This window comes from Musca vetustissima, unplaced genomic scaffold (genome assembly GCF_032173495.1).
Source record: "Musca vetustissima isolate MV318-11 ecotype Yass unplaced genomic scaffold, APGP_CSIRO_Mvet_v1 utg24870, whole genome shotgun sequence".
Lineage (NCBI taxonomy): Eukaryota > Metazoa > Arthropoda > Insecta > Diptera > Muscidae > Musca > Musca vetustissima.
Genome location: NW_026881920.1, coordinates 102,009 through 126,539, shown reverse-complemented (window position 1 = coordinate 126,539; position 24,531 = coordinate 102,009). Strand labels below are relative to the sequence as shown.

The 24,531-nt window shown below is 35.1% G+C and overlaps 3 protein-coding genes across 3 annotated transcripts; 1 reads left to right on the top strand and 2 right to left on the bottom strand.

The window, feature by feature from the left end:
* Positions 1-6,186: 6,186 nt before the first annotated feature.
* On the bottom strand, positions 6,187-7,568 carry LOC133328008 (angio-associated migratory cell protein). The gene is made up of 3 exons (XM_061536556.1): positions 6,731-7,568; positions 6,468-6,666; positions 6,187-6,400 (listed from the first exon to the last, which is right to left on the bottom strand). Exons 1-3 carry the CDS (start codon positions 7,566-7,568, stop codon positions 6,187-6,189), a joined length of 1,251 nt encoding a protein of 416 aa, XP_061392540.1.
* Positions 7,569-9,106: 1,538 nt separating this feature from the next.
* LOC133328005 (cleavage and polyadenylation specificity factor subunit 4) lies at positions 9,107-10,083 on the bottom strand. The gene has a single exon (XM_061536554.1). The coding sequence runs from the start codon at positions 10,081-10,083 to the stop codon at positions 9,139-9,141; it is 945 nt and encodes a 314-aa protein (XP_061392538.1). The 3' UTR covers positions 9,107-9,138.
* Positions 10,084-18,652: 8,569 nt separating this feature from the next.
* LOC133328006 (uncharacterized) lies at positions 18,653-19,071 on the top strand. The gene has a single exon (XM_061536555.1). The coding sequence runs from the start codon at positions 18,778-18,780 to the stop codon at positions 19,069-19,071; it is 294 nt and encodes a 97-aa protein (XP_061392539.1). The 5' UTR covers positions 18,653-18,777.
* The last annotated feature ends 5,460 nt before the right edge of the window (positions 19,072-24,531 follow it).

The following is a 24,531-nucleotide window of genomic DNA, read 5'->3' as shown; positions in this document are numbered from 1 at the left end:
GTTTCAATCGAACACACTTTATCTCTTTGGTACACCATTTACTTTAAATTGGATGAAAATGTAAATGGGAGCTACATCGAAATCTGAACCGATTTCCATAAAACTTGGCACATGTTAGGCTATCCTAACGTTGTGCAAAATTTTCTGCCAATTGATCTAAATTTGACTTTTTGGTGCACTATTTGCCAAAAATCGGACGAAAATATATATGGGACCGATTTCCATAAAACTTGGCACACGTTAGGTTATCCTAACGTTGTGCAAAATTTTCTGCCAATCGGTCTAAATTTGACACTTTGGTGCACCATTTGCCAAAAATTGGACAAAAATATATATGGGAGCTGTATCTAAATCTGAACTGGTTTTCACCAATTTCAATAGGGTTCGTCCCAAATAAATGATCTGTGCCAAATTCCATTTCATTCAGATAATAAATGCGACCTGCACTTTGTTTACAATTTAACATTGACAGACGGACGGACATGCATATTCGACTCAGAAAGAGATATGCACAGGCATATTCTAAAAAGGAACCACGTGTTTATCTCGTGTAAAATAATATGTCCGTGGAAAAAGATTGACCTCCAGAAAACTATAAACAGCAATAATATAAAGAATCCATACAAAATTGTTTTCAATGTCATTTATTATGAATATGACACAGAATTATTGATTTATCCATAACATGTTCAAGCGGGGGAGGTACTTGCAATCAATAAAATAACGGCGTATTAGATTTCAATATTCAGTAACATTATAGAAGAAAGTATTAAATTAAACTCCCCTTAAAAATGTTTTAATAAAAACATCAAATCTTTAAAATATTAGGTTGGGGAAAAAGAAATCCATTATTTTTTCGGCAGATAATAGATTTCTCGTAAAGTAACGGATTTATGCTTATTGGAAGGTTGGCATTTCGCAGTAAAAAAATTATTTTGCTTTTTTGTTTGGTGCATTCAGTTGTGAGTTACAAGGTGTTAAACATGGAAGTGAACAAAGAGAAAATTCGGTAAATGTTATAGTTTTTCTTTGGCAAAGGTGTAAATGCAAGCCAAGCGGCTAAAACTGTGAATGGTGTTTATGGTTCTGTGGAACTTTGGGAACTTTAGTTTCGTAGATTCCTTTCAGGAATTTTGATGTTATAGATGCACCTCGCACAGTTAGGCCGTTTGTCGAAAATTTCGATAAAATTGGAGAAATGATCGAAGTTGTCCGGCATGTTAGCAGTGGTAACATCGCCCAAGAGCTAAAAATAGACCATAAAACTGTTTAAACTATTTACAATTGACCAGGAACGGCCAGAATTGGCCAACAGGAGAGGCCACACACATCTACGGTGACTCGCCAGAATCTTCGGGAGCTTCGTTGGGAAGTTTTAATGCATCCGCCATACAGTCCGGACTTGACACCAAGAGACAGCCAGCGTAATTAGACCAGGCGGACACAACTAAAGAGGAATTGCAAACAGAATATACTCTATCAGATAGTGGATGGTACAAAAATCTATTATTATTTTTTATTTTTATCCGCTCCTCGTATCCATCGTGTGTATGCCACTGTACAACATCATATCAATGATAGTGGTTAGACGTTGTATTATTATTGTTGGTGTTGTATTTTACAAATTGAGTTCATTATAAAAAATTACAAACCATGTAGTGTTGAAACTAGTATTAGTATCATAGAATAATCACCAGACACAAAACACACATTCACACACACACCCGCACACTCATTCATTCATTCACACGCCCACTAACACAATTGATATGATATGTTCTTTGAACTGTGAAAGTGAATCAAATCAAAACAAAGTCAGTAACACTTGAAGCACTCACACACCCACACACACACTCACACCGACATATACACATGGAAATTTAATAGCATTTGAATCTGTAGGACAAAAACAAAAAAAAATAACAAACCAAACAATGTGCAAATATTTTGAATCATACAGCCTATATTGGGGAAACGAAGAACACAACGACGAAGACGAAGAGGCGATGTTATAATAACTACCAGCAATGATGGATCACTTCCCCGGGGTAATTTTGGTTAATAAATTTTATGTTTATTTTAAAACGACAGTAACACTTTTTTGTGAGTAGTAGTTTATTAAAAAAAAAAAAAACTTTACAATTAATAATTCTCACAGCTCTGATATTTAGCTTGGCAATTTTGTTTTTCACACACTCACTCACATACATACGAGTAAATAGTTTTATTTCACTTGGCATTTAATCCACTGTGTCGAATACTTAATCTGGAAAAATTCTACATTCATTTTTGAAATACTATGGTACGTATAATTAATATTTATTTTTTATATTACATTGATTTTACGATGGAATTAAGATGATGGCACCACCCACCGACACAGATGCAAGCACATAGTCATTTCTTTAAACATTATTGCCATTTGGACCGCATTTCAACGCCACCGAAAGAATCTTTAATGTCGCAACACAAAGGACCGCCAAAAACCAACAAACAAATCTTAAACAATGTAACAACAAATTGTTGTAGTAAAAAAACAACACATTTCACAGACAATGAAAACGCAAAGAATAGAAACTAAAACGAATAAAACGAGACCAACAAAATCTAGCCTCGAATTTCAAATCAACCAGCAACCGACACGTTCAGTGTTATAAATACGACTGAGAATATTTATTGCAACGACATTTATGAATCGAATGCTCGCTCGGAACTATGGTGGTGATACATTCAACAAAATGTGTTTTGCTCGGCACTGTCCACCCACACATGTTATCACAGAGTGAGTGCATTTGCGGTGATACTCTTTCGGTTCTCTTTTGCAACACTCGCACATGCCTTGAAACAGCCTCCAGTATATTTACTCTGCATTCAATTTCCCTACAGGTTGGATTTGTAATCTCAGCTATTGTTGGCACGTTGGCCCATTAGGCATATTGACAATACTTACATTTTAATCTCAGTTCAATGCCACCTTTGGTTTCTCCCTTAGTTATTGAATAACAATAATTTCAGTGAAAAACAACAACCTACCCATAGATAAGAAAACGCTGGGCTAAGCTAAACTAGGGAACTTGTGCCTACGTTTATAGGGGGTAATCTCAAGAATTGATAACATCTAATTAAAAAATTACAAAATTACAGTTGGACCTCGATTCGGGTATTCATTTAACGGAAACCCTGATTTTGCGGAATATGTTGGGGTGCATGATTTATATTATAATCCATGCCACAACAATAAAGGTAGAAGGCACAAAAGTATCCCTCTGTCTTTAGAGGATTTTCTATTATTTCTATTATTATTACTCAATAGATAGAAGACTCCCCAGCGGAAGAGATTCCATATAGCACTACAATCCGGCTTTGTCAAATTTATGTGAGATTTACAAAATTTCAAAACATTGAACCTTTATATAGTTAGTGATTCAATATCAGGATAAATAAAAAATACTGCAAGAATCTACTACATACTAGTTTTTACTATTTTGTTTGATATCTTAAAGGAAAATTTGTTATCGTAGTAAATAGTAGTAGATTATTGCAGTACAGGAACAGACCAATTAGGTTGTGCAAAGTATTGTTCATATCGGATATTCCGTTCGAATGATATTAAAAAAATAATTTTTAGCAAAAATTTTACCATTTTATGGTAGATGAGGAGGAGGAAAGAAGTGGATCAATAATCCCCACATTCGAACTTCATCTAAGTTTGAAAGAAATATCATTATGTGCAAAGTGTGGATGAAATTGATTACTCGTACGCAACAGCCAGCTGGTTAGACTGACGAACAATTGTAAATCGACTCCAGATTGTCTGCAACGATAATACTATGAGTCGCATTTTTGTATATAATGGACATTTTGTATAACCCTTTCAGGCCTAATCAAATGTGAGATCTGACAATTTTTTGGGCCCAGGCCAATGGTCTTGGAGTAAACCCCAAGGAGAAAGAAATTGTTCTCTTCATTAGAAAACTAAAGATCCCAAATTTCTGTTTGCCATCTTTGGGTGGAGTTACTTTAATCCTTTCCTTAGAAGCAAAATATCTTGGTGCAGTCCTTGACCACGGGCTAATATTGAAAAGGAATGTTGAGGATCTCACTAGGAGAGGTCTAATAGCACTCTACTCTTGCAAGAATTCTATACGTAAAAGTTGGCCCTTAAGGCACTTAAAAGCGGTTATTAATTGCAAACGTGCTCTGAATTCTATACGACAGATAATTAAATTATGTTGGTTTCCAGGACAAAGTAGGTTCACAGACGTTCAATTTACCGATTGGCTATTTCATTTGCAAAATCCGTATGAGGTACTGCGAGAAAGTCTGTAACAGATGGTCAACAGAACATGGGGATGAGGAGGAACTGGAAACAATTGAACACATACTCTGTAGATGTCCATCGCTATGTAGCAGAAGACACAGACAGTTTGGAAAATATGAAATTGATAATCTAGCCTTCATCTCCGAAATAGATCCCAAAAAGATCCTTAGCTTTGTTTAAATCCTAAAATAAAAAAAAATTACACTCTTTAAACTTCCTGACTGAGGGTATAACGTGGGTCCATTATACCAAGGGACATGCCGAAATTCTTAAATAAGGCGATAACGTATATGCCCGCAACTTCGTTTGCGCTTTTTAGAAGGATATTACTATTTAAAAAGACAATAATGTAAATTTGCTATTCTTTGTGCCAACACTCAGTATTGTCTGAATTTGTAATTAACAGGGATATTCAAATTTCAAAATTCCACTTAAATTTATTCCATTAAAAATAATGGCCACGAATTGCATATTATTTACTACTTCTTTGTATTTATGGTACGAATTTTAAAACCAACACACGAATAGAAATACCTACACCAAGTTTCAGCTCTCTACCGTCAACACTCAGTATTGTCTGAATTTGTAATTAACAGGGATATTCAAATTTCAAAATTCCGCTTATATTTATTCCATTAAAAATAATGGCCACAAATTGCATATTATTTACTACTTCTTTGTATTTATGGTACGAATTTTAAAACCAACACACGAATAGAAATACCTACACCAAGTTTCAGCTCTCTACCGTCACGCAATGTACTAAATTTGGTACTATTTAGCACTTTTTGCATAACTTAAGTGTGGTTTCTAATAGCGATCTACAAGATTCTAACTCTAGTCGTTTACAAAATGCACTAATGTTAAAGATTCAATCTACATTCGCATTCTTAGTGTACATTCTTTAGTACAATAAATAAAATATCATAATCTAGTTGGCCTCAGATTTGCGCACTTGTGATATTCCTACGAAAGGTTATGCTCCATATTTAGTTAGTACTATTGACACTTAAACCTGATCAATTTCCATATAATCTCTGTTCATTGACTCAATAACAAAAGTACTAATTTTAGTACATACTTTCCGTACATATAAAAGACTAATTTCGAAAAGGCTCTTTATATTCATCCTAACTAATATAACTTTTAACGATTCATTCACTCAAAACCAAGTGTACTAAATTGAGTGCCATTTAGAACTTTTTTGTATACACTAATAGTACACCAACCACTCGTCTCACCCCTATACAATAAAGGATGAATCTTACTAGAATAAATTTACCGAGTAACATTCAGTAAGTTCTCAGTGTAGAATTGTCAAACGAGCTCTCTCTTTTCGCTCTATTTCACTGGACTTCGGAATAAACAAACATTCAATAACATTTGATAAAAATGTTTACCAAATCTCGAGTAAACATGCACAAAAGCCGTCACAAAATATTGGTTTTCATTTTTTGATAGCTGTACAGTTTTTGAACAATGGACTTAGGTTACCGTCTTTGTAAAAGGCAAAATGAGTAAAACCACGATTTTACTTGTTACTCTGAAACTATTATAAGATTTAATGAATAAATACATTTGTATCATTTGTGTATTTGCTAAGGACTATAGCAAAATGTTAACATATATAAAATAGTGTCTGAATGACTGAACTTTATCACAAAGTCCGTTACATTGGTAATTTGCCGAACCAAACTGTTCTACAGTATTATGATTTGTGATTCAGTTATTTGGCTAATAATATCTATATATATTTACATGATTCTGTGTGGTATTATTTGCTTACGCAAATATACATCAGAAACAATGAAATAACAAAAACTTATATTAAACTTTACGATATAAAAAATAAGCTTCCTTCCATCTTAATCACCCAATTGGGGTACTTTGAATATTTTAGCAGAGTTGTCTTCAGATACAGTCAGCAGCAATGACTCTTTAGGATCATAAGCAAAGGAATATACTTCAGCCAAATGACCGGATAAGGTAAATTTCTTTTGACCACTACGAGCATCATAGGCTACAACATTTCCCTGTAGTGTTGATACCAAAATTGTGAAATCGCCAATCCATTGGATTCTGAAAGAAAAAAAGTTTCGTATTAAGTACGTGTGTAACTTATTGCACAAGAGTGTGAAAATCTTACTTGGTAACACCATCATCGGTATTCTCGCATTGTGTACGCAAAGTCAACTTCGAGTAATCCCAAATTGCAACTTGACCACTTAAAGTTCCACTGGCAGCCATACGAAAATCGGCTGATGGGGAAAATGCTATACATTCGACAGCACCATCCGCATCAACTGTACCAACCGGTCCGTTCGGAGTACTGAACACAATTTTACCTAGATCAAAGTATAGCAGCATTAGAGACACGTGGTTGATGTGAGTTACAAATTGAGAACTTACCATTTTCTCCTCCTGAAGCATATATTGGGAACTCTTTGTCGCAGCTAACCGTGGTGGAGCCCTCCTGGTGCACCATGGGATGTTGCTCATCAATTTCCATTACAGCTGTTGTGGATTTAATATCCCACAATTTCACAGTGCCATTATTATAGGCGGTAAACAGCTTCTTGCCATCGTTAGTCAAATCACCCGCCTCACAGCGCGTTCCCTGGCCGGGTAAGATTTTGCAGTCCCCAGCTGGCAAACGGAATACATAAATTTCACCGTCTTCACTGCCAGCCATCAACACGTTGGCTGCCTTATGCCAACGCATCCAAGACATATCACCCATGGAGTATTCCCATACTTTACGTAAAGTCAGACTACCCTCCTTGTCGCCATTACCACTACCTTCTTGTATTTTGTGCAAGAAAATCTCACCGGCCATGTCGCCACTAGCCAAATATGTACCGTCATGATTGAAGTGAACTTCTATGACTGTGTCTTTGTGCTCAGTGATTTCATGTATCACCTCACCGGTATTTCGGTTCCATACAAAAACCTTATCATCTTCTCCTCCTGTGGCACACAAATCATTTTGGGGATGAAGTGCACAGGCAAATACTGGCGCTGAATGTTGTTGGAAAGTGTAGACGGCATCATCCTGTACGGGAGATTTTCGTTCGTCTTCTTCGTCGGAACCGTAATCGCCGCTTCCCAGACGGGCTTCTAATTCCTCCAGTGTAACTTCCTCCATTTCCAAGTCGTCTTCATCCTCTGGTGGGGCATCATTGTCCAAATAGATTTCTTCGGCATCTTCGTCGATGTCTGCTGGTCTGGGAGGTGTATTCTGACGCATTTTTCTACTAGAAAAGTTAATTAATCTACACTAAAATAATACCAACGAACGAATGACTGACAGAGCTATGTTGTTTATGTCCGACCGACAACTGTCAACACGTGTTTTATAGGGACAGCAAAGTCGAGTCTCCAATCGATATATTGGAATGAAAATCTGAATGGAATGGTCGATTTTTTGCTCGTGAATAATAATCGGATTTCAAATTGAAATCTATACAAATGTGAAACAGATTTTCTCCAAAGAAACTTAGGGTCTAAAACTTATAGTTTGATTAGGCACATTTTTATAGAAGCAAAGTGTAGGGCGTAGCTACCAACTAATTGTCTCCCAAACATGGATTAAGTTGGAATATGAGAAATATCGATCCACAACTTGTGGAGTATTCCCTACGAAATGGTCCCTCACCACAAAGACACAAACTTTATACCGAATTTCATTCAAACTTGACACATCGAAATATTGTTGTTAGTCCGAATATGAGGTCAAAGTGTAAAAAAAAAACAATATCAAATGAATTTAGTGTCCAATTTAATCCATACATTCCAAATCGTAATAATTTTACTAAACCAAAATCAAGTTCGAAAATACCAACATTCGGTTCGCTACCCAACAAAGTGAAATTTTGATACATAATTGGGCTGTTATAGAACCATCAAAAAAGGAACATCTTTTTGAAACGACAAAAATTAGTCCTTTTTGGTATCAATATATAGTAAAAATTAGTGCATTCTTGTAGATCTGTTACCTGTAGCCTATTTCCATACTGCAAGAATCCACATGTGACAATTGCTCTGTACCAAAAACTGTAAAAATCTTCTATAATCGAAAATTTGTTTATTTTTCATATGGAAAAAAATAGTAAAAATTTATAGATTCTTACAGTACGAGAACAGACCATTAAATAACAAGTTTTACCACATTTGCAGTTCGGGTCTGTTCATGCACTCAAAAACTGGAGAATTTTTTAAATTTCGGTCTTTTCCCGTATAGCAATAAATCTAAACCAAGTTGGATTAATTGAAGATTCTTGAAAGCCTTGTTAAATACACATTTTTTTTTAATTATCAGTATATTCGAATAACGATTCCCTAATTTATAACAAATTATATTAAATTAATTTCTTTATAACTCTTTGACACACATTTTTGATTTGTTACAGAAGCTGCAAGAATCATTATTGGCAAATGGCTTGTTAAAGAAATCCACAGAATATTTGTGGATGGTTTTCTTTTTATTAATAATGTCACAACTTTCACAAAAGAAGGATTCAAGCAATGGTTATGTAACAATTTTATTTTAGGGCCCCGGGACCAATACAGGCTAAGTGACAATATCTCAAATATTTTGTGGGAAAATAAAACTGAATCTCCCTCTCATAAATGATACAAAACTTACGATACATTGCCAAACTGACACTCAACCACAACCACTTCACTGAAAAAGTTTCAATTTTCCCTTCCGACTAAAATAATTTTTTATTTTACCTTGCAAAATTTCATATAATTCTTCACATAAAATATTTTTAGGAGAAAAAATAATAAAAATAAAATATTTAATTGGTAAAATATCATTTATGACTGCGTTGATTTGAAAGAAATGCCAAATGGCCTTTGGGACATTTGTTTGCATAGTGACCCTTATTTCCACATTTGTAACACGTAATTTCTTCCAATGGTTTCGACATCTTTTGATACATGGGACCATTATTTTGTGGTCTAGTATTGGATGATGGTGGCTCTGTATTTTCATTTGTGCCCGCATTGGATGATGTTGACTCCTGAGAATCCCGTTGTTGCGTATTTGGATTAGTTTGGTTAGGAGGTGGCTGATAATGAGGATATCGCGGATTAGGTGGTGGCCTGTTCATTTGTGCATCAATAGTATTATCGGGATTGTTTTTACACAATGACGCTTTATGTCCAAATTCACCACAGAAGTGACATGTGGGTATTTTCTTTTGAAATTGTTCTTTGCTGGCTTCTGCACTTGGAGGCAGCTCGAAACGGGGATGCATATGTTTACAATTCCAGCCATTCGGACAAAAACCGGCCAAGTAATTCATGCACAGAACTCTACGAACATGACGATGTCTACAGTGTGGACCATGCCGGCAAAAGCCTCGATCATACCAGGGACAGTCTTTAATTTTACTTTCGGGATCGATGTGCAGGAATGGACATTCTTTGTTGTGGCAGGCATTGAATCGTGAATAGAAAAAACACTCCGGCATTTTCTTCATATCGAATTCGTGCAGAAACTCGCATTGATCGCCCTTTTTGCACAGACCGCGCAGCCAATGTTTACAAACAATGGTACGATCTCCGCGGATGTGACGGAAAGGGCACATCGCTCCTCTAGTACATTCTTCACCGTTCTTTGAGTTGAGAAGGCATACAGCGGCCACTGATTTGTCCATGCCAAAGAACGGAAGGGGTATCGCTCCAACCTGTTCCGATAGGTCCCTCTCCACTTTGAAATATATGTGGTTTACATTTGCCAATATCATATCCATGTTGATAGATGAATATCCACACCGGGCACTGATTCAACCGAAAATTAAAAGGACAACAATAATAGAGTTGGGTAGTTCCGGAACGAACTAGTTCATTGGAACTATTCCGAAAAAGGAACGAACGGAACTAGTTCCAGTTCTTTAATTAATACAATTCCTTTCTCTGATCCAGTTCCTTTTTTGAACTATTTGAAGCAAAGGAACTTTATGGAGCAAAGGAACTATAAAGAGCAAAGGAACTATATGGAGCAAAGGAACTATTTGGAGCATAGGAACTATAAAGAGCAAAGGAACTATATGGAGCAAAGGAATTATATATGGAAAAACGAAAAAAAGAATGATGAAAGAGAGAGATTCAAAAGAACTATGTAGGAGTCGGAACTATATGGAGCAAAGAAATTGTATGGACTAAAGGAATTATATGGAGCAAAGGTACTATATGGATCAAAGGAACTATATGGAGCAATGGAACTATATATGGAAAAACGAAAAAAAAAAATAATAAAAGAGAGAGATTCAAAAGAACAGTGGGAAGCCTCCAAGACTCCAGCCTTCATAAAATTCGCTTGTTAATCGTCGTTCTGCCAAGACTCAAGCGACGTCGTACGCAAACCTTCGCCAACAAATGGTCTGTTCCAGTACTTTTTATACCCTCCACCATAGTATGGAGGGTATATTAATTTTGTCATTCCGTTTGTAACTCATCGAAATATTCATATAAAGTATATATATTCTTGATCAGGGTAAAATTCTTCTGAAGTCAAATTTTGGGTAGGCAGGTCATTCCACAAAAATTATAAATATAGGTCCACTTTTTCTTGTAGCCTCCATATAACGGTACCTCCTAATTTTCAGTATTTTTTGGGTTTTTATCGTATTTTTCACCGAATCTGTAATTTAGTACAAAAAATTTAAATATAAGTCAATTTTTTCGGATATCCCCCATATAAGGGTACCCCCCAATTTCGGTATTTTGGGGTTCTTGAGCGCGCTTTTCAACCGAATTCGCTGCAATTTTGTACATTGGGTTCATATTGCGTACCAAATATCTCTACTAAAAATTATAAATATCGGCCCACTTTTTCTGGTAGCCCCCATATAAGGGCACCCCAAATTTTCGGTTTTTTGAGGTTCTTAAGCGCGATTTTCAACCGAATTCGCTGAAATTTGGTACAGTGGGTTCATATTGGGTACCAAATATCTCTATTTAAAATTATAAATATCGGTCCACTTTTTCATTTCAAATACCTGTCAGTATACCTGTGGTGGAGGGTATCCAAAGTTCGGCCCGGCCGAACTTAACGCTTTTTCACTTGTTTAATAGTAAAGCTAGTAAAAGGGAAACATTTCAAGTCTCAGAGTACAAAATAATTTGAAAAGTTCGGGAACGCAAATCTAGTAAATATGCCAAAGTTAGATGGCAATACTTCAAAATCAACATAACAGCCAATCAGAAGTAGGCTTTCCTGTTTACCATTTTTATTCGGACAAATTTTTCGAGAAAAAGGTTTAGAAAGAGAAAGCCATTTTGTTACCAGTTTTATGGGTTCAGGAACGGTTTTCGAGTAAAAAATAAAAACGACGACAGAAAAAATTGAAAAACGTTCCACCTGCTAACGAATGGGAGGAGAAGACAAAATGGCAGATAAAGATGAACTCAAAATGGTATAACCGAAAGTTTACGAATGAGGTGGGATAGAGACTAAATGGAAACCGTGTTGTTTACGAATGAGGTTTAGGCAAATTATGATTAGGGATAAGTAAATCGACTTTCGATTAGTTGACTTTTTTGCAAGGTAAATTTTATAAGGTAGATGCAAGATCTATTAATATGGTCACCGAGATAGCAATCGAAATCGGAAAACAGCTGTTTTTTCTCAAATCTAATGTCGAAAATTTCGACTTTGTTTACGTTTTCATAATGGAAGTCAATTCACAATAATGCATTTTGACAGCAAACTTGAGAGGTATCGATAATCAGCTGGGCTCCCTGGGTGACCTTATTTAAAGGCCATGGGTAGATGCATCAACTATCGATTACATAAAAAAATTGTAGAAATTTGATATGTCAACATATTTTGAAAAAAAATTATGTGTTCCCGTACTGCAATAATCTAATATTTTTTACTACGACAACAACTTTTCCTTTATAATATCGGTCAAATATCCCTCAATTAATAATATTGACAATTAACAATAAGGTTTGCCGCCCATTTAAGGGCTAAGCAGAATGCTCGCGTTGAGCGTTTTTTGTTATCGCGTTAACGCACGCAAAAAGTTAAAATATATTTAACTCCGAAGCGCAACGCACATCAACCTCGAGCGTTTGTGTTATCGTTTCCTTGTGGTTGTTGTATTTTCGATAACATATAACCCGACGGATATGCATTTGTGTTATCGTATCCCTGTGGTTGTTGTATTTTCCATAACATATAACGTGACGGATGGCTCAACGCGAGCATTATGCTTAGCCCTTAAGGTAGTTGGCAAGACAACGCTTGATATCACTAGCTGATTGGGGCCATTCCTCGCTGATTGCGGCCATTCGCAATCTTTGATGTAATTGCTTGCAAAGCCGATGTTGTGCTATAAGTTTCCCTGAAACCAAGTTAGTGGGTAGCAAGAACGAAATGCCGTTTCAGGGACGAAAGCATTGGCGATTCTAAAACGATTCTAAGATTCAGGGAATAATCAGTTCAACTTTCCAAATATCAGAAATTATCAAATATGATATCGAGAACTCGAGAATTTTGGTCATATAACCCAAACTTCTTTAACATAAACATGAATATGCCATCTGGACCAACGATTTTGGATGGCTTGGATTTGGAGATAATTCCCTCTACCTCGCTGGGAGTGAATGATAGGGGCTACAAAAATCTTGCCCACAGGCAACAAAATGTTTTAGAGCTTATATATATAATTTGGATTTCATATGTCAAGACCTGATTATAGACGACACATATCAAAACAAAAATCAAAATTTTGGTAAAGTTATGACCTTTTCTATATAGAGAAGAGGTAAATTTGTGTACAGAACTAATTTGTGTATACAGTCCAAATTATTTAAATCGCTTCTGGCATCAGAATTATTTTTTTTTCTTGTAAAAATTAATATAGAGAATAATTTAAAATGATTTTTTTTGTCGATTTTGAATTTGGTTTTCTTGATATTGGACTTTAATTTTTCCGAAAAAATGTACTGTATCTCCCGAATGCAAGGATGCAGCGATGTCAAATTTTGTGCATATCTTATTTAGGATAGTTCCATTAAATCTGTGAACAGAAATTTCTTCTATGATTGCGGAAAAAATTCGGGGCTCAAAGGGTTAAACATTGTTGGATCTCCTGACAACGGTTCGCTTGATCCTGTTCTGCGAAGACGACTTGAAAGAAATAGTAGCGAAATTTCTATTTCTTTTGGAACCACCATAGCTGCTTAGAATTTATATTGCAGTGGTTACGGTGTTCTCACCATTTAGAGCACTTATACTCAAGGACTAGAGCATCTATTTCAGCGCTTAGCTGCGAGCTTCTGTCGTAAGCGGGGCTTTCGGCCAAACTGGAGGCCCTGGATGGTTTGTCTCATCAGATGAATTCCGCTTTTAGAATCTTCACCCTTTCAGGCAGATACGGGTGGCGACATAGGACTTAAGGAGTACTCAATGAATTTTGTGAAGCCGTGGCAGTTTTATGATAATTCATGAAAGTACGCTGAACGGGTTTATGAAATCGCAGTCAATTCGGTTGGGAAACGTGCCAAAAATCCAGAATATGTGGGGGGAACCATTATATAGAGGGCAATGTTATATAGAGGCTATACCAAAACGTTAACCGATATATATATATATATATAATACCATTTTCAATGCCAAACATCCTAGGAATAGTAACAATGTATGTGCAAAATTTCAAACCTCTAACTTAAAACTCTTTCATGATTTCAACAGACGGACATGTATAAATCGACATCAATATCATTCGGTCTTGTGTGAATATTTCGAGATGTTGCAAATGGAATGACAAATTCAATATACACTCCACATTAACTTTAAAAATTATAACGGAAAATTGTATTGTTGCCAGATGCAAATATCAGCTCTGTTTCGATAAATTTCTTCAATTTAAATAGTTTCTTGATTACATGTTATCGATAAATTGCGATATTTTGTCTTACATCACTAGAACAATACAAAAACTTCATAATTTTGCGAGCGAATTAATGGTGGGTGTTTTCTTTTCCGAAGTAAATTGGAAATTATTTAGAATTTTATGTAAAAAGCATATTCAAAAGATTTTTTGATGAATAACCTCCGTAAAATATTTTTCCTGAGTATAAATTAAAATACGGTTAATTAAAAAGACACGAAATAATGGCGAATGGAAAAATTGGCAAATCAAGTGCACCAGACAAAGGAGCAGGCAAATGCCTTTACAACAAATGAACACAAAAAGAAAATATGAAAATTGTGTGATGACAGAGAGCAAAAGAATCCAACCAACCATCCCATCCATCCAATTGGCAAGTGAAGTGAATGTTCTTGATTCTTTTCTGGTGTGAATGTGCAAAAATCTGTCTGTATACAAGTGTGTGTGTGCGTTTGTGCGGATGTGTGGCCCCTTGGTATGGATGGTGCGCTGCAAGTGTATGTCGTCGATGTGTTCTAAGTGGACAGCCAATAAAATGAAGAAAAAAAGAAACGGTGGTTGAAAACTTCTATATTGTTGTTGACAGGACGGACTATCCTTATGTGTACTTGGAGTTGTAGTGTCGGTGATGACATCTGTTCGGCGACGATATTTTTTTCTTGTTCATATAAGGTATACGGTTTTCGGTTCAAGGTGGTGCACCTGTAAACACCTGCTTGCAAATTGAAATAAACAAAAACAAAGAGGCAATCGGTAACAGAAAGTTATTGAAAAATTCGGAAGTTTTTAAAAATTGTCATTAATACAAATATACATAAAGTTAGAAAGTTTTTAATTGTTAACAAATCGTTCATTATTAGTTAATACATTTTTGGTCAGTTTGGTAATTATTGGTGGTCAAAAAGTGTTTTAGTTGTTTGTGTCTGTCTTTTGCTCACATGTTGGAAAATAAATTCTCATTTATTTATCTTATTGGATTGGTGTGTGAGAGAGAGAGGGAGATTGGAATGTTTTCAATGTGAACAAAGAGAAGAGAAATATGGTTCTTTGTTAGTGCTGTGAAAAAACAAACGGTTATTGAACTGCTAACAGCTGTGAAATAAATCGGTTATCGAACTGCTAACAAAAATGAATTTTTAAAATGTTTAACTTAATATTTAATAATTAATATATTCGAACAAAACATCTATGAGTTCGAGGAAAAAAGGACTCAACCCATGTGTATGCCACTGTAGACGTGACATAACAAACAACACAAATTATCGTTCGTGGATCATTTTGGAATTCATAGGGGTCCTGACTCCATGAGCTCACTAACCCCAATGTGGGGATTGACAATGTCACTATCGAATTTCGAATGGCACGTTCATATAAAATATCTATAGGAAAATACACGGAGTTGTCAACAGTCGCACAGTGGGTTGAGCGGTAGGCAAAATGGCGATTAATTCAGGAAAGCCGTAATTTTAAAATATTGTTATTTTTTATTGATGGATATTCATAAATACATAATGTTTCAATATTTTATGGCCTTTTTTGTATTTTGGAAAAAGTGGTTTTATATAACAATTTTCGCTATAACTAATCAAAGAAAAATGATAAATTAGGAAATGCAATTAAAAATTAGAGCATACTTAATGTGCTTTTAGGAAAAAAGAATTGTTCTTAAAAAATAAAAATGAATCAATATTTTATCTGTATTTATATACCCAAAATTTTAAATTAAAATCCGATTTTTTCTTCAAATTCCATAATTCTACATATTTAAAAAAAGTTACATTAGAAAATATTAATATATCTTATTGATCAATATTCATAAACAAAACCCATATTATAAAAATAAAACAAACAACCATTACAGGAAAAAATAGCTAAAAAATATAATTGTACGGTTTTTTATTTACTTCATTTCATTAATTTTAACAGTATTATTAATTTCATAATCATCATTTACTTCCCAACAACTATAAAATTTACTTAATAATAATCATTTATTTGTTAGTCATCATACAATTCGTTAAAATAATCTTCATCTTCGTCACCATTAGCATTTTCCTTTTGGGTAAGGATAAGTAAGTCTAAAGCAGTCTGAGACATTTGCTGTATTTTCTTTTTACAACTCTTCCTCTTGCTCGAAATAAATGGATCTGAACTTAAAAGTAATCTATTGTATTTTCCCCGACTGAATTTACTGGAAAAGTGTTCTCAATAGTGTTCCCAAAGTGTTTTGAAGTCTTTATTTCTGGCTTCCTAAGATTCTTCATTTAGCTGGGTTATTTTACAAATTCTTTAATAAGTCAAAAAATGCACCAAAGCGGCAAAAAGTTTTTCTGGAATTTATAAGCTGAAACTTCATATTTTAAGAAAATATAAGCAGTTTTACTAAGTTTCACTGATAATTCAGTTATGTACTACCTTGTAATAATTATACCATAATACTATCGCAATTACCTTGGTCAAATTTAACTATTTCCACATTAAATTATATATTTGGTGGCATACTGCAAGGTCCTGGTGTTTATTTAGTAACCGATTACTCATTACGTTTAAAATATTCCTTCACAGCACTAACTTCAATCAAATAAGAATTATTTTCCCTTCTTCTCTTTGTCTATATCTCCCTCTCTCTTAACACAACCAAACAGAAACACATTGAAGAGAAGAGAACAACGTTTTGTTGTTATTAGCTTTGACAGAAAACAACTTGGCTAAAACGACGAACTACTATAGAGCTTGTCGACCACTATTGTTTCACACTCAAGTGCCTTATACCGATAGTGACGCATACATACGGTACGACGCGCGGACCACGGTCGGCCAACAAAGGTGCGGATAAATACGTTAACAAGAATAGAATAATAAACGAAGAAAACAAATTAAAACAATATAAGAACAAAAACAACAACAACAAACAACACAACGTCGTCGTCAAATGCTAAGTTCATTATCATTGTAACACACACATGTACATGGGCATACGTTTGTGTTTTTGTGTCTGTATCAAACACAAGAATTAGCCAGAGTAAAGAAAACAGTTTCTTAAAAGAAAATCCCCAAAAAGAAAAAAAAAACGAATGAAAAAATCAATTTTTGTGAATTCGGAAATAAAAATAACGTAGAAAAATAAAAAGCGAAAATAAAATTGTGCGTGCAAACGTGCGTTTCGTTTTTGGCCAGTTTAGTGCCCTTGGTCGCGATATATGTGTCGATCGAGATCGATTCGCAACGACGGCGACGACTACGGCCAACGACTCATTTTCAATTTGTAAAGAATCTATTTGACAAGATATTGCCAGTCAGTCTGTCTGTCTTGTTTTGTTGTTTCGTGGCCTGCGGTTTGGCCCCTCAGAGTATTTTGTTGGTCGTTTAATATTGAAAATCAGCGAGCGCGTACACGATATTCGGTGGTGGTTAATGGAATGAGAATTGAGTGAAGAATTTGCCTTGAACGAATAAAAAATACAATTATTTTTGATTTCTTTTTGTATGAATTCTGAATTTGTGATTAATTAATAAAAATTACTGCAATAAGTGAAATCGAAATAGAATTGTTGTTAAATGTTGATGGCCGCCGTTACGCCAAATTTGTGTTTTTGAATTTCTTGTGAACTGAACTGGACTGTGAATGCAACAATTGCCAATTGTGTTTAAAAAAAATTAATACAAAAAAATATTATTGTGTTCTTTTGTTGAATGATTAACATTTATATGGTTAATAAGTTTTTAATTTCTAAATGGATTCCAGCACATTTCCATTTCCGGTCCAACAAAGCTATGAAGCCGCCAGCCAACAGCAGCCATCACCAATAAAGCGACATCTATGAATGGCTATGTCAGGCTAAGGGTTCCTAACAACAAAAGAGCCTGCTAGCTGCAATGTTGCTGGACGAAATGTTGCATAAACATTGAAGGACCATCGAAGAAAAACATTTGTTGCCACGTATCCTAGACAACAACCCGAAACAGCTCTCTTACGGATTGTGCTTAAAATTAATAATTAAAAAAAATCATACGAACGAATTAGAATTGGATATAGTTAAGGATAAGAAACTGAATTCATATCAAAACACCAAAAAAGAAACTAATTGGAATACGAAAAAAGAAACCTTCCCAATAAAAGGATAACCAAATAGAAGAAGAAGACAAAGAAGAAGAAGTTAATGGATTTGTGGCAAACATAAGTGATACAACATAACATTATACACCCCTTACCCACATAATTAGTTTAGATTAACGCACAAAGAATATTTCGGTAGCAGTGGTCACGCCAAACCCTTGACACCTTTACATTTCATTTTCTTCACACTCATCGCACACACTGCGTATTCTCAAAGAGGCCAACGACAAACAAACACCAACCACTAGACTACGACTACCACTGGTATCTTTGTACTTGATTAAACCAACATCAAAAAAAATATGACATCATATGCCACGTTACGCGACAATGTAAAGTCGCGTGAGGAAGACACCACATCCAATTCTAATTTTGCAACACCTTCAACACCACCACCCGAAGATTTGGCCACCGCCGCGGCGGTACACATGAAAAAAATGGCTGCACCCCTAACACCAGACTCCTTTTCGGAAAGTGAACGCGAGAAAATGGACTCGACACCGGAGAATATCAAAAAGATCGATGATGTCATTAATGATAACCATCAACGTCTGCATCATGGGAATCAACAAGCGGTCGATGGTGGTGGTTTGTCACCCCGTTCAGAACGTTATACATCGAGTTTTGTACCAATTGGTCTGGCCGCAGCTGTAGATGACTCAAATGCTAAACTCTGTCTTGCCAAGCCACCCGTATGCATCAATCCAAAAGGTAAAAAATAGTAGAAAAAATAGAAAAAAAAACAAAAACGATTTATGCAAATCAGCAGCAGTCGCTATTATTTTTGTTGCTGTTTAAATAACACTAACATTTCTTGGTTGTTTCTGTCGTATTAACACATTTATTTATCATTATTTATTGTGTGTGTTTTTATTGTTGTATTTTTTTATTCCTGTTCATTTGTTGCGCTATTGCCAATTTTAAAAGTTGGCTTTTTGTAACTGACTGTGGTTGACTATTGTTTACTATTTCTCAGCTTGGTGCTTTTTTTTTCTAATGTTAATTATCTATGCATGCCACACACAACCCCTCTGTTATTGTCAATTGTCTGTCAGTCTTTTGTTCAGTTGTGGAATTCCAATCCTTTTTTTCTCTCTCTTTTTGTGTCTTAAAACTGTCATTGTTAAATTGAAAGGGCTTAGTTTTGTAAGGTTTGTTATGCCAATGGGAATTGTTTTTGTAGTCGACTTTTTTCTTAATAAAAATAAAATGTAAGGTAAATATTCAGATTGTTTCGATGATACCGGTTAGAAAATATAGGTCACCTAACTCTTACAGATTTATTGTGAGAATATTTAAGATAGTTATGGTCTATAGACGTTCTTTTGGTTCTCTGGAAATCAATGTATAATTTCTTTTGGCATGCTTTGCATTGATTAACCTGTATTAATGTTATTGTCTGGTATTATAATCTATCAAACGATATTTAAATAATTATATTTTAATAATATTAAAACTTAGAATCCTGCTTGTGCCGTATGTATATACCTGGTCTCTGGTCAGTTACAGAATCACACGACAATTAAAAAAATATTAACTTTGTTTTGATTTTGCTACTCAAATCAACAAAAATAGAGCAACAATTATTGTGTATTTCCTTTGTCATGATATTCTCTTACATAAGTTAACTGAACTAATTTATTAAAACAAAATAACGAAAGATTATCAACAAATAATAATTAAAATACAACTCGAGGCGATAACAACAACAAACAATTGAATGTGTGGAACTTTTCTAGTTTATTGACCAATGAGTAGCTACTTGATTTGAATCAAATTAAAGTTAATAATTCCTCTAGATGAATTCAGTTTTAGCAAACATAACGTGGAAATTGAAAATATCCAAGGGATATGTCGAACTACTGCGATTCCATTGTTTTGATGTGTTATTTGTATTATGCCTTGTAAGGGCAGTGATCATTTGAATGAAATTTTAAATGAGTTATTTATACTCTTTCGATTCGAGCTTAATGATCTTAGTTTTGCAATGAACAGGAGAATGTGTGGTGTACTGTTGCCGTTTGCAGCTGGTCAATCGGAGACATTTGTCCTGAAAAAAAGATGTAAAGGAAAGTGGGAAAAAATTGGGTAGATCAAGTTTAAAAAGGTAGAAATTTTAGTTACTTTTGCCATGTCAGAATTTGAACAGCGCTAAGGATCTTGTCGGGGTTAATTTTTGGGAAGAAGTCAAAATTATCGCCTACGGAGTATATCTTTAATAGTTTCCAGCTCCTCCTCATTCCTCACATAGGCAATAAATTTCGTTATTGTCCCATTTGGATATGAGAGATCTATAAACTACCTCAAGTTCTTTTCATTTATTTTACAATGTCCTAGAACCCAACAATGTTTAACTCTCCGTCGTATAACATGAAAAGTACTTTTGCAGCCAAGAACTTCAGCTTTCGTGATTGCTAGGATTTCTTCCTGAAATCGCTGCAGAAATCGTTAAGTTTATATGAGTTACTAGCAGACCTGGCAAACGTTGTTTTGCCTTATCAGAATTGCATCAACATAGGGGTGGTAAAAATTAACGAATTATAGAAAATATATTTCAGAAAAAAATATGCATAATATTTTCCTCAATATTAAATTATGTCCGTATGTGTGGTATTTCAGTTTATCAATTGGTCGAACTTATTCTTATTCGATTACTTCAATCTCCGACTTTTTTATGTTTTTCTCAAAATTTTCTTTGGTAAAACTCTTCCTACTGCAATTAAAAACAACCAAAGGAAAATGTACCATGTCACATCATGAAAGACATAACAAAGTATGTATAAAAAAAATAATATAAATTGTTTGTATAGTATCACTTTATGGTATATGTGCCACATAATGGTATGCAAATCGGTCCAGCCGTCCTTTAAAATATGGTTTTCAAGAAAACAGGTTATGTATGAATCAGAGTCGGAATACTTAACGTCGGCACACGTCGATTAAGCACCCAATCTCTAATCGGGAAAACACAAAGAATATATATAGCGCGTCATCTGTCGGATGAACTTAAAAATAAACAGAAACACTCCTCACGCCCCATAGAGGATATACACAAAGTTTGGTCAAAATCAATGCAGCAGTTTTTGATTTACGGTGCAAAAACACAAAAAAAAAAAATAAATATTGCGTCATCTGTCGGATGAACTTCAAACTACACAGAAACACTCCTCACGCCCAATAAAGCATGTATATAAAATTTGGTCCAAATCGGTGAAGTAGTTTTTGAGTTTAGCGATCAGGAACATACACGTAATCAATTTATATATATATATATATATATAAAGAGAGAGATATATGGCTAGTTCCTTGCAGTAAACACCTGCTTCAGTGCTTACTCCGTCTTCGACCCGGAGCCACTTTCACAGGATTCCCAGCGACTTCGACGTGTTCGTTTCCCGAAGTTTCAGGACACATCTTGAAAGATCAAGATGTATGTTTCTTATCTGAAGGAATGTGACAACCGAGCCCAATAAGGGTTATTTCTGCCTTCAATTTTTCCGACCTCAACTCCAAAGACCAATATGTATTCAATATGTATTTTTGAATACATCTCTAGTGTACTGTTAAGCTAGAAATTGGGCCCATTATCACGATTGTCAATAAATAAACCTCCAGCATTGTAACGGACTTCGTCAAGTCTCTTCGAGGTTAAAAATATCATTAAAAGTTATCAAGATTTTTATTATTTTCATCAACTCTATATCAAGTTCTTTTCTATCTTTTGTAGTTTTTTTTTCAATGTCCGTTTTATCGTTGCCATTCATAAAAAAACATAAAATTTAGTGTTTTTATGCAATTTTTATGTGCACATGGGCGTGTGTGTTTGTTTAACTAATTATTTATGGGTTAGCAAAATATTTATTTTGGAATTGAAACCACAACAACAAAATTCGCGAAATTTGTAGCAAAGAAATGATGTAATTACTGACATCTATGAATAATAGTGAGTAATGCAGTTTTTGTTGTTTCGACTGAAATGTTGAAAGTTTGTGACTCCAGCAAAACATTTTTTTAATTAAAAAAGTAAACTAAACTGTGATTTTATTTCCATCATTTAAAGTGCAAAAATGATTAATATTATTTTCAAATTCAGTTAACCCATTTGATAAGAACAACCTCCCCTCTTCAGTCAGTTTTTTTTCATATTTTCAAATAAATTAAATTATTCATTCTGTACATGCCGTTTAAGCTGCGAAATAACCGCAATTGTCCCCGCTTTATTTGAATATCTGAGTGCGTATACCACCACCGTTTATGGACATTAACGCTTATTTGTATTTGTTTATATTTTGTTGTTGTCATTCGTATACGATGTTTCTCCTATTACTTAATATGGTTCACATACTCAAATGGAAATAAAAGGTAATCATCGGCCAGAGCCAACGAACGAACGACATTCATTCAGTCATTACCGCCGCCACTTGTTCGTTTCATTCTAAGCGGCCCAACAACAACAACATGCACATACCTTTCGACTTTTATTATACGTTTCGTAGTTGCATCTTCCTTCGTGCGTACACTTTTGGTAATGTATACTTATGTGTGGTTGGTTGTATATATTGGGGTGTTTCATATGATATCATATGTTTATTTAAATATTTTATTACATTCTATTGTAAATATGATTTATACTTTCATAATTGTTGATGCTTGAGCCTATGTCTTGGAATGTTTTGAGAGTGGGGTCCTGTTAATAATGTGGCCATTGTTTTTTAACTTTCGCCCAAACTTTATTATGTTAGGGCTGCATTACTCAGAGATACTCCGGTTCATTGTGATCATCCATGAAGAAAGTTGAAGAGTTATTGAAGGAGAAACGGGATAGAGAATACAGACAAAACTATGTTACGTGCTCAGAGTCTGCCCTGATATATCAGTGTCTAGTAATAACAGCCGTCATTACACGAATTTCAGCTTTGGTCAGGTTCAACAACAGTGAGTTTGTTCTTTTGGCTGGCAGAGTACGGAGTTGTTCTTTGTGCTCTTTCGTCAAATAACGTCTATATATTCGGGTGTTTGGATCGATAATTCTGGCAGTTTTATTTGGACAAGAGTGATCGTTTATCAAGTGACTGCCGCCATGCTAATGTATGGGAGTACTAGGTTAGTTCGTCTGACTTTATGAGAGGAAGTTTCAAACAGGTTTCCACAAAGCTGCAAGCTCTTTTGTTTACCATACAGTTTGGCATTTCTCCCCAGGGTTAATGAAAAGGCAGGAGGCCTTTCTTCCGGTGCGAATGGAAGAATATCACCCTCTACTACCTGCCTTATCCTTATTCCAAACTGTAGATGTCATCTGTTACATAACGATGAACATCTTCAGAGTACATGTTCAATTGTTTCCAGCTCTAAATCGTGAGAACTCTGGCCAGATAGTTTTGGAAAACCTACATCCAGGTTCTGTTGACCATCTGTTACCGCTTTCTCCTCAATCCTTTGACAATCTCTGCCACTTCCCGTATTGCCGTTATTAATTTCGGCTTGAAAACACTACAGAGATCGTTAACTTTATATGAGTTTTATATGACACCTGCAGCAGTGCCTTCCTCTGTCTGTATATATTCACAGGCCGGCCAGAGGTAAGGTGCCACTTGCCCAGGATTTCCTGCTAGGAAACTCTACTCTAATGTCATCAAAGTCATTATGGGAGAGAGCATAATCACTGATGTAAGTGCTCCTATTTACAAAAAAATACTAGCGTGACCAAAGTGCAGTGGCTATAGAGTTCTTCCTAGAATAGAGTGCTATTAGACCTTTCTTAGTACGTTCCTCAACATTCCTTTTCTACGTTAGCCTGTGGCCAAGGACTGTACCAAGGTAAGGGTTAAGGTGCCTCCACCCAAAGATGGCAAACGGAAATTTGACATCTTCCGCTTCCTAATGAAGAGTATCATTTATGTCTTCGTGGGGTTTACTCCAAGACCATAGGTCTGGGTCCAGTTGGAAAGAGTTAATATGACACCCTCCTTTATATCAGAAATAGTCTGTAGAAATTTCCCGCTGACTAGAATGAGTAGATTACAGTTTCACATTATTGAAGTCTTTTTCAATATCGAGGAACGAACTCTATCATAACCGCTGGTTCTCTTGACTATATACCCAATAATTTCTCATTTGATATGCAGCACTCTATTGTATTCCAAAATAAATTCGTACATTCATTGAGTTGACACTTTTTTCGT

What these genes read in the sequence shown, in the direction of transcription:
- LOC133328008 (XM_061536556.1), bottom strand. Translation starts at nt 7,568, where the DNA reads ATGCGTCAGAATACACCTCCCAGACCAGCAGACATCGACGAAGATGCC. An exon ending in TGCTTCAGGAGGAGAAAATG is followed by an intron (nt 6,667 to 6,730) that starts GTAAGTTCTCAA and finishes ACTTTGATCTAG; the next exon opens with GTAAAATTGTGTTCAGTACT. An exon ending in ACCGATGATGGTGTTACCAA is followed by an intron (nt 6,401 to 6,467) that starts GTAAGATTTTCA and finishes TTTTTCTTTCAG; the next exon opens with AATCCAATGGATTGGCGATT.
- LOC133328005 (XM_061536554.1), bottom strand. Translation starts at nt 10,083, where the DNA reads ATGGATATGATATTGGCAAATGTAAACCACATATATTTCAAAGTGGAG.
- LOC133328006 (XM_061536555.1), top strand. Translation starts at nt 18,778, where the DNA reads ATGAAAAAAATGGCTGCACCCCTAACACCAGACTCCTTTTCGGAAAGT.